Genomic DNA, 17684 nt, shown 5'->3' with positions numbered 1-17684 from the left:
CACTCATATCCCCAGTAATATGTAGGTTAGGGTTCATTCATATCCCCAGTAATATGTAGGTTAGGGTTCACTCATATCCCCAGTAATATGTAGCTTAGGGTTCACTCATATCCCCAGTAATATGTAGGTAAGGGTTCATTCATATCCCCAGTAATATGTAGGTAAGGGTTCATTCATATCCCCGGTAATATGTAGGTTAGGGTTCACTTATATCCCCAGTAATATGTTGGTCATTGTTTACCCTTCTATGTCATCTTCATCGGTTTCTGTGGCCTTGTGGGGAGTCTTGATGTTGTCTCCTTTCCCGACAACGGCGATGTCACATTTAATGTAACCTTTGCACCCGGCAGTGATGTCATCAGGGTCAGAGAGAAGGGCCCATTTGTGGAAAAACTGGTGTTCTGTTGAACATTTTTTAAATAAAATAAAACATCAACATGAATATGAACAACGATCAGCACCAGAACCATAGATGGGTCGCTAGTAGCTACTATGTTTCTCTCTGTTTCTCCCTGACCTGGCTGTGAGTAGACGGTGCCTATGTCTAGTTTGAAGGAGCCAACCAGGGTGCCACTACGCAGCAGGTTCTTGGAGTGGATGACCTGAGGGATGGATAAGCAGATTGTAATGTGCTTCAGTAACATGTGACCTGAGTTGACTATTATGAAAGACTGTATGAATAATAGACACAGCGATTCCCATGGCTCCCCATTCATCTAGATAGGGAGGGGAATTATAGACTATATGAATAATAGACACAGCGATTCCCATGGCTCCCCATTCATCTAGATAGGGAGGGGAATTATAGACTATATGAATAATAGACAGCGATTCCCATGGCTCCCCATTCATCTTGATAGGGAGAGGAATTATAGACTGTATGAATAATAGACACAGCAATTCCCATGGCTCCCCATTCATCTAGATAGGGAGGGGAATTATAGACTATATGAATAATAGACACAGCGATTCCCATGGCTCCCCATTCATCTAGATAGGGAGAGGAATTATAGACTATATGAATAATAGACACAGCGATTCCCATGGCTCCCCATTCATCTAGATAGGGAGAGGAATTATAGACTATATGAATAATAGACACAGCGATTCCCATGGCTCCCCATTCATCTAGATAGGGAGGGGAATTATAGACTATATGAATAATAGACACAGCGATTCCCATGGCTCCCCATTCATCTAGATAGGGAGAGGAATTATAGACTATATGAATAATAGACACAGCGATTCCCATGGCTCCCCATTCATCTAGATAGGGAGGGGAATTATAGACTATATGAATAATAGACACAGCGATTCCCATGGCTCCCCATTCATCTAGATAGGGAGAGGAATTATAGACTATATGGATAATAGACACAGCGATTCCCATGGCTCCCCATTCATCTAGATAGGGAGGGAATTATAGACTATATGAATAATAGACACAGCGATTCCCATGGCTCCCCATTCATCTAGATAGGGAGAGGAATTCTAGACTATATGAATAATAGACACAGCGATTCCCATGGCTCCCCATTCATCTAGATAGGGAGAGGAATTATAGACTATATGAATAATAGACACAGCGATTCCCATGGCTCCCCATTCATCTAGATAGGGAGAGGAATTATAGACTATATGAATAATAGACACAGCGATTCCCATGGCTCCCCATTCATCTAGATAGGGAGAGGAATTATAGACTATATGAATAATAGACACAGCGATTCCCATGGCTCCCCATTCATCTAGATAGGGAGGGGAATTATAGACTATATGAATAATAGACACAGCGATTCCCATGGCTCCCCATTCATCTAGATAGGGAGGGAATTATAGACTATATGAATAATAGACACAGCGATTCCCATGGCTCCCCATTCATCTAGATAGGCAGAGGAATTATAGACTATATGAATAATAAACACAGCGATTCCCATGGCTCCCCATTCATCTAGATAGGGAGGGGAATTATAGACTATATGAATAATAGACACAGCGATTCCCATGGCTCCCCATTCATCTAGATAGGGAGGGAATTATAGACTATATGAATAATAAACACAGCGATTCCCATGGCTCCCCATTCATCTAGATAGGGAGGGGAATTATAGACTATATGAATAATAGACACAGCGATTCCCATGGCTCCCCATTCATCTAGATAGGGAGGGAATTATAGACTATATGAATAATAGACACAGCGATTCCCATGGCTCCCCATTCATCTAGATAGGGAGGGAATTATAGACTATATGAATAATAAACACAGCGATTCCCATGGCTCCCCATTCATCTAGATAGGCAGAGGAATTATAGACTATATGAATAATAAACACAGCGATTCCCATGGCTCCCCATTCATCTAGATAGGGAGGGGAATTATAGACTATATGAATAATAGACACAGCGATTCCCATGGCTCCCCATTCATCTAGATAGGCAGAGGAATTATAGACTATATGAATAATAGACACAGCGATTCCCATGGCTCCCCATTCATCTAGATAGGGAGGGGAATTGTAGCACAGCTGTTTGTTTGTTTGTATGGTGGTAGAGCTACTCACCGAAAGCTTCAGGATCTTGTCAAACATAACATCCGATGGGACGTGGAAGTCAAAGACAAAATACTAAAAGAGAAATGTGAGATAAAATAAATGCATGAGGGTAATGAAGTTTGCTGTTAAAATGTGTAGCTTTATTGAACATTTACTAAATATTCAAGTACAATGCTGTAGACCTTGTTATAATCATCATCATCACACTCATCATCATCATCAACCTCCTCCTCCTCCTCCGCATCATCATTCCAGAGCAGGCTGGTTACCTCATTGTAATATGGGCAGTTTGTCGACTCCTTCATCTGAGTGTACTTCTTATCGTCTCCGATCTCCACACAGACCACTGGGTCCATGTTCAGCCCTACTAGCTGTCTGGCCTCTACGATGGTAACACTAACCTGGTGAAATAGGATTATCATGTAGAAACACTCTGGAGTACAACAATATGTTACATTCGGATTATTCCTTGATTCATTGAGCATACTGTATAGTTTAATTTACTTGGTAATCCACTGGTCTCCCGGCACTAGGTTCCATCTTAATGTCTGGTTTTGATCTGACGTTAGACACATGATAGAAATATGTTTTAGTGTGATTAAATCAATGCAGACTTTCATTTCAGAATTCTGTAAACCTACAGGATACTACATGGTAAACAATGTCATTGAAACACCTGTCTTCAATCCAACACGCAGAGTTTGCTTCTATGCTATCTTACTTCATTGAACAAAAATATGAACACAACATGTAAAGTTTTGGTTACATGTTTCATAAGCTGAAATAAAAGATCCCAGAAATGTTCCATACTAACAAAAAGCTTATTTATCTCAATTGTTTTGCACAAATTTCTTTACATCCCTGTTAGTGAGTATTTCTCCTCTGCCAAGATAATCCATTCACCTGAAAGGTGTGGCAGATCAAGAAGATGATTAAACAGCATGATCATTACGCAGGTGCACCTTGTGCTGGGGACAATAAAAGGCCACTCTAAAATGTGCAGTTTTGTCACACAACACAATGACACAGATGCTTGTCGTCCTCACCGGGGTCTTGACCTGACTGCAGTTTGGCATCGTCTTCAATGGGCGAATGCTCACCTTCCATGGCCACTGGCACACTGGAGAAGTGTGCTCTTCATGGATGAATCCAGGTTTCAACTGTACTATGCAGATGGCAGACACGCTGTATGTCAGGGCTCCCCAACTGGTGTCCCGTGCACCGAATGTTTTAAAATAAAATACTAAAAACACCAGCTCCATGATTTTCATTAGAAATCTGTTCCCAAGCATTCCCACGCATAATAGAGAGACACGTGATCGTAAGTAAGGTTTGAAATTATTAATGTCTTAGTCAAATAGTATATCTGTTTGCGGTCAATTTACAGTCTACAAATGATTTGTAATTATGTTCCTGTCCCCCCAACCATCCGCTCAAGAAAAAAATCAGCCTTGGATACAACCATCCCTGCTCTGCAGATTTTGCTGCGAAGAGACTTAAAATTATTAAATGATTTGTTTTGGTACTGTCCATGTAGTTTATACTATTTCAAATGTGTATAGTATGTATAAGCTGGAAGTAGAGGTGTTGTTGTCCATTACGGGGTTACAGGAAAATAATAAAGGAAAATATAGATATGGGGGATTGGAAATGATGCAGAGAATTACATTGATGGAAGCTACAATCTATCTGCAATATTAAAGCAGATCTTAGAGATCCTGGTTCGAGTCCAGGCTCTGTCGCAGCCGGCCGCGGCCGGGAGACACATGGGGCGGCACACAATTGGCCCAGCGTTGTCCGGATTAGGGGAGGGTTTGGCCGGCAGGGATCTTCCTGTCCCATTGCGCACTAGTGACTCCTGTGGTGGGCCGGGCGCAATGCATGGGCCCGCATGCAATGTCCAGCAGCTTCGCACAGCCATTGAAGAAAAGTGGGACAGCATTTCACAGGCCACAATCAACAGCCTGATCAACTCCATGTGAAGGAGATGTGTCACGCTGCATGAGGCGGTCACACCAGATACTGATTGGTTTTTTGATCCACACCTCTGTTTTTTTTTAAACGTATCTGTACAATTTGTATTCCCAGTCATGTGAAACCCATAGTTTAGGGCCTAATGAATTCATTTCCATTGACTGATTTCCTTATATGAACTGTAACTCAGTAAAATCTTTGAACTTGTTGCATGTTGCATGTATATTTTTGTTCAGTGTACATAGAAGTGTATTTTATGTGTAAATAGAATAGCAAACCACAAGCACCATAGAAGTGTGCTGTGCTTACCTCTTGTTGGAGACGTTAGTGGTGACGGCTGTGACTGAGGCCAGGGAGATGGTGTCAGGGTCAAGACCCCCTCCCCCTCCCATCCCTCCCGTGAAGTCCAGGTCCTCTGTCTCCAAGATGGCAGCCTCATCGCCTGGACAATCACAGTCAAGGAGGCCACACCTGTCAGAACAGCCTGACAGGATGACGATAGCTAAGCTCGACAACCACCCTTTAAGGTTGTTTGTGTGACTTTTTAAAATGTCTTGTATTAATTTTGGTTGGTATTAATGTTTAATGTTACTGTTTACAATTTATTGTAGGTTTTGTTACACATTTTAATCTGCATTTTATCACAGTAAGTGGGACCAAAGGTTGTATGAAAGCATTTTACTTATCTCCATTATTTTAAATGAAACAATTGGTGTGTGCATGTGTGTGTGTGTGTGTGTGTGTGTGTGTGTGTGTGTGTGTGTGTGTGTGTGTGTGTGTGTGTGTGTGTGTGTGTCTGTACCCCCTCCTCCTTTCCCGTGGTCTGACTTATGGCCACGTGATTTCTTCATGTTTCAGAATAGTCCTCTTCTTGCTCTGTGAAGTAAATAAAGTAGGGTCATTTTGTGGGAGGTTATTGATGCGTAGAATGCAGTTTTAACCAATCAACATTCAGGATTAGACCCACCCGTTGCATAATGATTGTGTAGACTACGTTTTGGAGTTACTAAATCAACAAATTCTACACTGTTGATTCGATTGATTTGAGCTCTTCTGGTCCATTTACAGCGCACTACTTTTGACCAGTGCCCTGTGTAGGTAATAGAGCGCCATTTTGAACACACAACCAGTCTCCTCTCATGGCAAAGCATAAGAATGAGTTTGTCAGTCTCAAATGGTATCCTATTCCCTATGGGCCCTAATCAAATGTAGTGCCCTGTATAGTGAATAGGGTGTCATTTGAACCTAGTCCAGGGTATTTCTTAAGGCAGGTAGCCTGATTTCCATTCTACCACCTCATTTGGCCTCCGATGGGGACTTTAATAATTCACATCCCATGACCTTAATACATCAATTAACCACGGATACATTTCACATGCTTTGTGAAAAAGAAGGGAAAAAAGCACTCACAATAATTAGTCATGCAATATAAAACTAAATGTAAAGCATCAGTTTATTCATGACTGATGATATTATTAATAACAAGCTCTACACAGAAATGTTGGTGAAACCATCATGAAATTGCTAACAAACATCTAAGTACTTATAAAACATTGAATGAGATGAGACCATGCATTTAAATGCTTCACATGGCAGCAACATTTTGCAATCTAATAGGAGTCCAGTAAAATCCACATAGCATCTAGGCCTACTTCACAATCTAATAGGAGTCCAGTAAAATCCACACAGCATCTAGGCCTACTTCACAATCTAATAGGAGTCCAGTAAAATCCACATAACATCTAGGCCTACTTCACAATCTAATAGGAGTCCAGTAAAATCCACATAACATCTAGGCCTACTTCACAATCTAATAGGAGTCCAGTAAAATCCACATAGCATCTAGGCCTACTACACCAGAGAGAAAAAACAATTACAGTTTACACCAGAGAGAAAAACCAACTACAGTTTACACCAGAGATAAAAACCAACTACAGTTTACACCAGAGAGAAAAGCCAACTACAGTTTACACCAGAGAGAAAAACCAACTACAGTTTACACCAGAGAGAAAAACCAACTACAGTTTACACCAGAGATAAAAACCAACTACAGTTTACACCAGAGAGAAAAGCCAACTACAGTTTACACCAGAGAGAAAAGCCAACTACAGTTTACACCAGAGATAAAAACCAACTACAGTTTACACCAGAGAGAAAAGCCAACTACAGTTTACACCAGAGAGAAAAACCAACTACAGTTTACACCAGAGAGAAAAAACAACTACAGTTTACACCAGAGAGAAAAACCAACTACAGTTTACACCAGAGAGAAAAAACAACTACAGTTTACACCAGAGAGACAACCCAACTACAGTTTACACCAGAGAGAAAAGCCAACTACAGTTTACACCAGAGAGAAAAACCAACTACAGTTTACACCAGAGATAAAAACCAACTACAGTTTACACCAGAGAGAAAAGCCAACTACAGTTTACACCAGAGAGAAAAGCCAACTACAGTTTACACCAGAGATAAAAACCAACTACAGTTTACACCAGGGAGAAAAAACTACTACAGTTTACACCAGAGAGAAAAGCCGACTACAGTTTACACCAGAGAGAAAGGCCAACTACAGTTTACACCAGAGAGAAAAGCCAACTACAGTTTACACCAGAGAGAAAGGCCAACTACATTTTACACCAGAGAGAAAGGCCAACTACAGTTTACACGAGAGAGAAAAACCAACTAAATTTTACACCAGAGAGAAAAACAAACTACAGTTTACACCAGAGAGAAAAGCCAACTACAGTTTACACCAGAGAGAAAGGCCAACTACAGTTTACACCAGAGAGGAAGGCCAACTACAGTTTACACCAGAGAGAAAAGCCAACTACAGTTTACACCAGAGAGAAAGGCCAACTACAGTTTACATCAGAGAGACAACCCAACTACAGTTTACACCAGAGAGAAAAAACAACTACAGTTTACACCAGAGAGAAAAGTCAACTACAGTTTACACCAGAGAAAAGCCAACTTCAGTTTACACCAGAGAGAAAGGCCAACTACAGTTTACACCAGAGAGAAAAACCAACTACAGTTTACACCAGAGAGAAAAAACAACTACAGTTTACACCAGAGAGAAAAGTCAACTACAGTTTACACCAGAGAAAAGCCAACTTCAGTTTACACCAGAGAGAAAGGCCAACTACAGTTTACACCAGAGAGAAAAACCAACTACAGTTTACACCAGAGAGAAAAATCAACTACAGTTTACACCAGAGAGAAAGGCCAACTACAGTTTACACCAGAGAGAAAAACCAACTACAGTTTACCTTAGAGAGAAAAACCAACTACAGTTTACTCCAGAGAGAAAAACCAACTACAGTTTACACCAGAGAGACAACCCAACTACAGTTTACACCAGAGATAAAAACCAACTACAGTTTACACCAGAGAGAAAAACCAACTACAGTTTACCTTAGAGAGAAAAACCAACTACAGTTTACTCCAGAGAGAAAAACCAACTACAGTTTACACCAGAGAGACAACCCAACTACAGTTTACACCAGAGAGAAAAACCAACTACAGTTTACACCAGAGAGACAACCCAACTACAGTTTACACCAGAGATAAAAACCAACTACAGTTTACACCAGAGAGAAAAGCCAACTACAGTTTACACCAGAGAGAAAAACCAACTACAGTTTACACCAGAGAGACAACCCAACTACAGTTTACACCAGAGATAAAAACCAACTACAGTTTACACCAGAGAGAAAAGCCAACTACAGTTTACACCAGAGATAAAAACCAACTACAGTTCACACCAGAGAGAAAAACCAACTACAGTTTACACCAGAGAGACAACCCAACTACAGTTTACACCAGAGATAAAAACCAACTACAGTTTACACCAGAGAGAAAAGCCAACTACAGTTTACACCAGAGAGAAAAACCCAGTGAGAAGAGATCTGTTGGATTCATCGTTTAATATTCAAATCAATGTTATATATAAACAAGGCTTTAGACTATGCTGTGTCTATGCTATATACAACAGCATTGCTCTCCATGAATTCTATCAAAAAATGGTCTAGAATAATTTGCATACATACCATTAAAGAAAACGTCACACTTTCCTTTTCTTCAAACGAACTCTCAATGGTTCCTGTTGAAATAAATAAAAAAACTCTTTGAGTGATTAAGTTTTTCTCCAAAATAGTTATTCTACATAGCCATTTCAGACGTTTATAAGGCAGAAACTGAAAGGCCAAAAAAGTAAAGTTGCGCGAAAAACAATAAGGTTTGACCAGGGCAGGAGTTGGGCTGGAGTGATGTGATATGTCAATGAATAGTGTATGAGTGTTGAACTCGAGACAGGCTGGCAACTATAACTAGCTAGGTTGGTGAGAGAGAGACGTCACTAGCCAAACTAGCCAACAAGACTTGTTCCATCAAGTCACTGCAACTTTTTTTTTTGTAAGACATTAAAGTTCAGATATGCAAACATATATAGCACATAATATGAATCCAATTTGTCTGATAATGTATGAATTATGTTAATGAAATGTGTCTATGGGAAAGAACCTCAATGTAGCTTTGTGAATTGTGACAAAAGTTGGGTTGGCAGAAAAGGTATGACCAGAATTAGGCTATTTCTTTGTCGGCAACCAAAGACATCTGTTAATATTTGTGAGGTCAGGTGTGCGTATGTACGAGACAACAGGAAGCTAATCAATAAAGTGACCTGTGATAGAATTACGGGCCACATAACAAAAAGTCTGCACTTCTCAGTCACTACTATAGGAAGAATGATCTTCCTTAAATCATTCATGGGGTACTGCTCCAATAGGGAGATGATCTTGGTGGATCAAAAGGCATCAAGCCCTATTCTGAACAAACACCACTGTGTCGTGTTCTCATATTCATCTGAGTTTAACATTACTTTGAACTTTTAAAGATTTCTGACTACATGTTTCAAGTGATCCAGCACCCATTTCTAAGTAGGAATGTGGTGGAAATCCAAACAAAGTCGAACTACACAATACAGCAAGGACTTGTTGGGGGGAAATGACCTAAATCTTTCTTCCACGAGAAATGAAATGGGCATTGAGCAAAAATCATTGATTACTCAGCTAAAGCACACTTTAGCAGTTCCAATACAAGTTCCACTGAACACTAAAGTAGAACTCACCAGCTCATCAATAACACATACTCTGACAGCCATGCAGTACGTCTAATGTTGCCTGTATTCGACAAAACAAGTCTGTCAATTATTTAGGCTTTAGTTCCACCCAGTGTTGCATGTGTCTTCCTCATTGTGTGAAGGTATCACCCACATCAAGAGAAAATAAATGGATTCTGGTTTGGATACAAAGAATGCATCTCTACAATACATATGTAATATGAGATGTAAAGAAATATTACTGGTCTCATTTTCAACTGAAAGCTACTGTACCAAGCTTAATACCAAAGGTTTGTTGTATAATGTGTGTTAATACTTTGTATACAATTACTGTCCTATGTTGCTCCATTGGCGTGGCACTTGCCAGGCTAAGTTCATGGGTTCAATTCCCATAGGAATCACATACACACATACTGTATACACTCACTGTACTGTCGGTTGTCTTGGAGACAAGCATCTTGCTAAGTGACAAATTACAGCACTATATTATTAGTTGTGTATCATTCAAATACTTTCAGCAGATCCTCTATCCAGTCACTTCATTCTATAGTTTGTCTTTAGTCTAATTCTCTGAAGAGGGTTCTGATCAGCAGGTGGTGTGTGTGACTGGGTGGTAGCCGTGGTGACATCATCAACACGCCAGTCCTTGTTGAGAGAATGGGCTTTTAATTACATGATTTAGTACCAGGCCTTAGACTAAGGGCTGAGGAGATTTGAACTGATATTGTGTCCCAAAATGACTCCCTACTCTCTATATAGGGCACCACACAAGGTGCCATCTGGGACAGGCCCGCTCCCTCCCGCATGGCCCTTCGGATGACTGACCTATCTGTCACTAAGGGTCACCACAGCAGAGCCCTTCAGATTACTCACCTACCTGTAACTAATTCTCTAATGTGTGGTTAAGGAGGAGTCCAGGAGACATTGTTGTCTGCAGGAGTTGACATTGAAGGCTCATGATGCCAGCCAGCTTTCTTCCTCTTCATCCTCTTTCTTCCTCTTCATCCTCTTTCTTCCTCTTCATCCTCTTTCTTCCTCTTCATCCTCTTTCTTCCTCTTCATCCTCTTGCTTCCTCTTCATCCTCTTTCTTCCTCTTCATCCTCTTTCTTCCTCTTCATCCTCTTTCTTCCTCTTCATCCTCTTGCTTCCTCTTCATCCTCTTGCTTCCTCTTCATCCTCTTGCTTCCTCTTCATCCTCTTTCTTCCTCTTCATCCTCTTGCTTCCTCTTCTCTTCTTTGACGGATTTGAATGAAACATTTTGGTCCGTACAGAATGTGTATAAACCTTATCCACCAGAGCACCACAGAGGATATATCAAAACAAACACAGACAGGTGTGATTTAAGTGTTGTAGTTAGTTTTTTTGTACTTGGTTTTTGGTAAATAGGTATGTACTTTGGTCAGTGGTCAGTGGTAAAGAAGTAGAAATCTAGGTATACAGTATGTCAAAGCTTTCATTTCAAATACCACACTTGGTCTAAAATGACATAGTAATTTTCCGGTTGTAACATCTTCACTACTGCATGTGTGTTGCTGTGTTAGAGAGAGGACCAGTATATAGATTACGTCAATGGAAATGTATAAGGTTGCAACTGAGTCCTCACAAACGACACCTTTCCCAATGCAGTCTAGGGTGAATAACAGAATGACTTGATACCAATCTTATCCATGTCCACAGCCCTTATTTGTCTGTCGGGTAGACGGGTGGTGGTTGGAGATGTGTATGTGCTTCGTTGGCTTTGTAGGTATGACATCTGACGACTGGGTTGTACTGTGTCATCCTAACACTCTGGTTCTACCTGGTTTAGTAAAGGCAGAGAGAGACAGAATCATTGTCATTAGGAGTCCATGTTTCTGACGTTACCTGGCTGAGAGAGGGATAGAGAGCGACAGGATCTATTGTCATAGGACAATGTTAATGTCTGGTGTTAGTAAGGCTCCCTCGTGGTAGTAACATGATATCCCTTAACAACTTTGATGGAAATTAACACACATACACAGTAGATTGTCCCTTTCCAGCTGCGAAACAATTACCTGTGTAAGCAGATATGCTGATATGGACCACATGGTGCTTCAGAAGTCTTTCATTCTGAAAACGAATATATGGCAATATACTGTATATGTTACTTATATGTTTTATATGGGCATGTATGTTATTAAACATACAGTACCAGTCAAAAGTTTGGACACACCTACTCATTCAAGGGTTTTTCTTAATTTGTACTATTTTCTACATTGCAGAATAATAGTGAAGACATCAAAACTATGAAATAACACATATGGAATCATGTAGTAACCAAAAAAGTGTTAAACAAATCTAAATATATTTTAGATTTTATATTCTTCAAAGTAGCCACCCTTTGCCTTGATGACAGCTTTGCACACTCTTGGCATTCATTTTCTCAACCAATTTCATGAGCTAGTCACCTGGAATGCATTTCAATTAACAGGTGTGCCTTGTTAAAAGTTAATTTGTGGAATTTACTTTTCAAAAGTAAATAAGAAAAATGTGCTAAAGAAACTAAAAGAAAAATAGTAACCCAATAATAACAACTACAAGCCTATATACAGGGGTTACTAGTACCGAGTCAATGTGCAGGGGTACAGGTTAGTCAAGGTAATTGAGGTAATATGTACATGTAGGTAGGGGTAAAGTGACTATGCATAGATAATAAACAGAGAGTAGCAGCAGCGTATGTGAAGAGTGTGAAGGAATGTGAATGTGTGTGTAAGTGGTGTCAATATGTGTGCGCGTGTGTGTGTTTGTGTGAGTGTGTCGTTCGAGTCCAGTGAGTGTACATCGAGCCAGTGCATTTTCTCCATGTGTGCAACTTCTGTAAGCTCCTCTACTCTACAGCTCGATGCCACTATGCAAATGCGATGATATGCATGCAATGCTTTATTATATTGACACCTCAGAGCTTACCAGGTCATCCCCTCTTGCGCTCACTTTTGTTCCTGCACCTCCACATTTACAAATTAAACACTGAATATAGGTAGTATAGACCCTAGCTAAAAAATATTCAGATACTAGCCAGCCAGCCATATATCAGTTCGAAGATTATGAATATCCGGCTATATTATGAAGCTATTATTTAAGAACATTCGAAGATAAATCACAATCAGTAAAAATATAACTGAGCTAACCAGCAGATTTACATCAATCATCAACATCAATTATCAGCTGATAGCCTACCCTCTTTTCCCCATGTCAATCATGTCTTTAGGAGGCAATGTAGTAACTGCCTTGGTTACAATTTGTGGTGAGTGTGTATTGGCAGAAATACCTGTCCCCTTTCATTTTGAGCACCTACCCTTTGAAAGGTCTGTGCATGGCCCTGCATTTACACCGAACAAAAATATGGCCTAATGAATTTAATTAAAACGTGACTGATTTCCTTCCAACTCGGCCCCCCTGGACCACCACCCAGAGGCCGGCTGGAACAAAGACTGCGAGATGGGATTGGTCAAGCCCAGAGGACCAGGCAACACCAGCCCCTCTGATAGGACAGAAACTGCTCCCAGCCCCTCCCCTTCCACTGAGACAGAGACAGACATCAATACAGAGCAGGATCAGGAGTTCCTACCATCTCCATCTCTCTCCACCACGGGCACAGACTCCAAGCTCTCTAGCCACTCTAGGACCATAACAAACCATCTTAGCGAGAACCATGAGACTGTAGACTCCACCACAAGTTGTGAGACCTTTGTCGCACAACACTCCATAGACACAGTTCTGGCAGTGTAGGGTCAGTGTTCTGACAGTGTAGGGTCTCAGACATTTAGGACCAGTTTCTCGGAGTAAGCCCTGGACTAAACTTTCAATGGATATAAATCATGCTCAATGATACTGGCCTAGGATACTGATGAAATGTTATGTATGCCCCATGTGGAAAAAAAGGTTCACCGGTCTTTGCTATATGTGATGATATTCAGTGATAAAGACAAGAGATTTTTCCATGCTACAGAGAGTACATTGTCTCAGTTTGTGCATGTATGACTGTTATGAGAACAATAACGCAAAGTCAGACTTTTACTTGTTGTAAGTTGAACGAGTTGTCATGTGCCGCATGCTTTTTCATTTTCAACTTGATTGTGATTTCCCATTTATTGTGAAAAACAAACATTTACAAAAATGTGGCATCCTGAATTGGCAATGTTCATCCCAGACTGAAGTGCAATAAAGTTTTTTTTAAATGTTATCAACATGTTACTTTGTATGAATAATCAGTTGTTAGGTGAAGTGGATACCTCAGTTGAGATGGATTCCTTTCCTCCATGATGACTGATCCTGCATGATATAAGAGGGATCTTATCCAGTCCCTTAATCAGTGATTGTGAAAGAAAGGAAACGAAGAAAGTAAACCAATGTAGAGTATTGAAACATCTCCCTGGATATAAGGAGGCTGAAAGCTAAGTGACTGCCCTAGAAGATGAAAGCTAAGTTACTGTCCTAGAAGATGAAAGCTAAGTTACTGTCCTAGAAGATGAAAGCTAAGTTACTGTCCTAGAAGATGAAAGCTAAGCTACTGTCCTAGAAGATGAAAGCTAAGTTACTGTCCTAGAAGATGAAAGCTAAGCTACTGTCCTAGAAGATGAAAGCTAAGCTACTGTCCTAGAAGATGAAAGCTAAGTTACTGTCCTAGAAGATGAAAGCTAAGTTACTGTCCTAGAAGATGAAAGCTAAGTTACTGTCCTAGAAGATGAAAGCTAAGCTACTGTCCTAGAAGATGAAAGCTAAGCTACTGTCCTAGAAGATGAAAGCTAAGCTACTGTCCTAGAAGATGAAAGCTAAGTTACTGTCCTAGAAGATGAAAGCAAAGCTACTGTCCTAGAAGATGAAAGCTAAGTTACTGTCCTAGAAGATGAAAGCAAAGCTACTGTCCTAGAAGATGAAAGCTAAGTTACTGTCCTAGAAGATGAAAGCAAAGCTACTGTCCTAGAAGATGAAAGCTAAGCTACTGTCCTAGAGGCTCAAAGCTAAGCTACTGTCCTATAAAACTTTTATGGATTTTGGCTTGTTGCTTTTTTGTGCTCTGGCTGCATGCTATGTCTTGGTTGTCCAATGATGCTCTGCGTGTGCTCACTGCTCATTGATTGTCTGTATTGTAATTGTTTTTAACAACCTGCCCAGGGACTGCAGTTGAAAATTTGCCTTTTACTTTTACTGAAATGCTGATTAATGTGCACTGTCCCTGAAAAAATAAAATAAACTCAAACTCACTCAATAAGATGAAAGCTAAGCTCCTATTTTAGAGGCTCAAAGCTAAGACATTATAGGCGAAATGCTAAGCTACTGTCCAAGAGGCTAAATGCTAAGCTACTGTCCTAGAGGCTAAATGCTAAGCTACTTTCCTAGAGGCTAAATGCTAAGCTACTGTCCTAGAGTCTGACTCGCTGGCTGCCAGTCATCACACTCACTATTCTTCTCTAGAATTGCTGGGTTTGAGGCTAGCCCATCACAAGCCAATAAGGAAATACCTCCATCTAGTGGCTGAGGATGTCAGTGACTCACCCAGTGAAGCATTGTGGGATTGCAGGGTATAAATATCCCTCCATCCCTTGTGTCAGATTCATACCGAAGACAGGGTGAGTTACCATCCATCATGTCATTCTGTTGTATAGGCTACGTCCCAAATGGCTCCCTATTACCTATCTAATGCACTCCTTTTGACCAGAGCCCTACGAGTGAGCCCAGAGACCTACAGTGCACTGTATAGGGAATAGGATGCCACGAAGGCATACAGTACAGTGATGCACCACTGTTGTCCCGGCAACCATTCACAGAACAAGGCCAGACAGATTAATTTGCCTGCCAGTGACTGTCTTTGCCTCCCTCTTTCCCTCCGTCCCCCAATTCTCCTGCACTGAATATTTCTTTTCCATTTAGCTGGCTCTGGTTCAGTCCCAAAAGGCACCCTATTCCCTGTATAGTGCACGCACTAGTGTTGATCAGAGTCCTATAGGCCCTGGACAAAAGTAGTGCACTACATAGGGAATTGGGTGCCATTTGGGACTCATTCAGCAGTGTGTAGTGTGGTAGTGTGGTGGTGGGTGTGTTGAATTAAAGTGACACAACTGCAGTACGTGCCACTCAGTAGCTAAAGAGAGCAGAGCAGCACTCCGGGGTCTGTGAGCTGTGAGGGACATTTAAAAGGGAAGTAACCGTTTCAGTAGAGCAACGAGCCACACAGAGAGAGAGACAGAGAGAGGAGGATAGAGCTTCTCACCATGCTGTAGAGCATCCATGACTCTAATCTAGTTTATAAAGGATCCTGATAGGAACTGGGAGAGAGAAATGTGTTTTATATTCTCAAAGATTTAACTCAGTGTGTTATTTTGGATTATGCATATCTGTGTTTTCCACAGCACTGAATCTGGATGCAGGATCTAACCAGCCCAGAACTGCAGCAAGTCAGCTGGTTTTATCCATTTACCCCATATGGCTTTTTCCTCCCTTTTTATCTTCTATTTGTTTGAATTTCGAAGATGAGCAAGAGGCAGTCGGTCAGCTGCACAGTGAGCACAGGGGAGCAGGAGGACACACAGAACAGTACAGGCATTTTGAAATAGAACTATAAAAGGAGGAGAGGAAGAGGAGGAGGAAGAGTTGTGGTGTTCCCTGCTCAGTGCCTAACAGTAACATGGCTGTGATACAGAAGAGGGAACACAGGGAGACCCCCAGCAAGAAGATTGCACCCCAAGAAGACAGAAAGGGTCTTTCTACCAGAGATACTCTAGACAAGCAGAAAAAGGAGAGCAGAGCCGGGAGACAGAGAGGTGGGTACTGTTGCGTTGATATGGCTGTTTCTTTACTGCAGGGGGGGGGGGTACAGGGTGGTGGGTAACTGTAGCTTTGCGATGGTGAGGATGATAGCTTCACTGTGGGGTGTTCACTGTGTTTATAGAATGACATGGAGGTCATTGACATGAGGTTGGTATTGTAGCTTTGCCTTGCCGTTAACTGTGTTTATATACAGGACAGGTTGTCTGAAGCAGAATCAGTCAGAATCAGCCTCTCTCTTCCAGTTTATCATCAGTGAGGATATGTTCCATCATGTATGTAGGCCACATAATATAGTAATTATCTTATTTTAGATTTATTATGTAGTATTTATTCCTGACATGTACCAATGGATCAGATTATCTGATATTGCCTCATATCTGGAGATATCTATTCGCTACTGCCATTTTGTTTTGTAAACAGTGAGGTAATGAAGTAGCTTATTGAATCACCCTCTATCTCTGCTGTGGTAAACATCAACACGTATCATAGGCCTGATTCAGTAGGATGCATTGATGCCCATTATTATACTATCCATTATTATAACACCCATTATTATACTATCCAGTATTATAACACCCATTATTATACTACCCAGTATTATAACACCCATTATTATAACACCCATTATTATACTACCCATTATTATAACACCCATTATTATACTATCCATTATTATACTACCCAGTATTATAACACCCATTATTATAACACCCATTATTATACTATCCATTATTATACTATCCAGTATTATAACACCCATTATTATAACACCCATTATTATAACACCCATTATTATACTATCCATTATTATACTACCCATTATTATAACACCCATTATTATACTATCCATTATTATACTACCCAGTATTATAACACCCATTATTATAACACCCATTATTATACTATCCATTATTATAACACCCATTATTATACAATCCATTATTATAACACCCAGTATTATAACACCCATTATTATACTATCCATTATTATAACACCCATTATTATACTATCCATTATTATAACACCCATTATTATAATAACCAGTATTATAACACCCATTATTATACTATCCATTATTATAACACCCATTATTATAATAACCAGTATTATAACACCCATTATTATACTATCCATTATTATAACACCCATTATTATAATAACCAGTATTATAACACCCATTATTATACTATCCATTATTATAACACCCATTATTATAATAACCAGTATTATAAAACCCATTA

At 40.3% G+C, this 17684-nt stretch overlaps 2 protein-coding genes across 3 annotated transcripts in view; one reads left to right on the top strand and one right to left on the bottom strand.

Annotated features, from left to right (window-relative positions):
- The window catches only part of LOC118369119 (otoferlin-like), a 46779-nt gene extending 43666 nt beyond the window's left edge, over positions 1–3113 (bottom strand). For both annotated transcript variants that reach the window (XM_052496595.1, XM_052496596.1), the window contains exons 1-5: positions 3063–3113; positions 2828–2959; positions 2568–2630; positions 518–602; positions 242–401 (exon numbers count right to left, since the gene is read on the bottom strand). In XM_052496595.1, coding sequence (XP_052352555.1) covers positions 242–401; positions 518–602; positions 2568–2630; positions 2828–2959; positions 3063–3098 — 476 coding nt within the window. In that variant the 5' untranslated portion in view covers positions 3099–3113. The remainder of the gene's footprint in view (positions 1–241; positions 402–517; positions 603–2567; positions 2631–2827; positions 2960–3062) is intronic.
- A 12693-nt stretch (positions 3114–15806) lies between these two features.
- LOC118369118 (ensconsin-like) overlaps positions 15807–17684 on the top strand; it is a 22684-nt gene continuing 20806 nt past the window's right edge. The window contains exon 1 of the mRNA XM_052495863.1: positions 15807–16435. Within this exon, the coding sequence (XP_052351823.1) occupies positions 16300–16435 (136 nt within the window). The 5' untranslated portion in view covers positions 15807–16299. The remainder of the gene's footprint in view (positions 16436–17684) is intronic.

The sequence above is a fragment of the Oncorhynchus keta genome, chromosome 35 (genome assembly GCF_023373465.1).
Source record: "Oncorhynchus keta strain PuntledgeMale-10-30-2019 chromosome 35, Oket_V2, whole genome shotgun sequence".
Lineage (NCBI taxonomy): Eukaryota > Metazoa > Chordata > Actinopteri > Salmoniformes > Salmonidae > Oncorhynchus > Oncorhynchus keta.
Note: the sequence above shows the minus strand (reverse complement) of the source record. Positions and strands in the feature narration are given on the sequence as shown.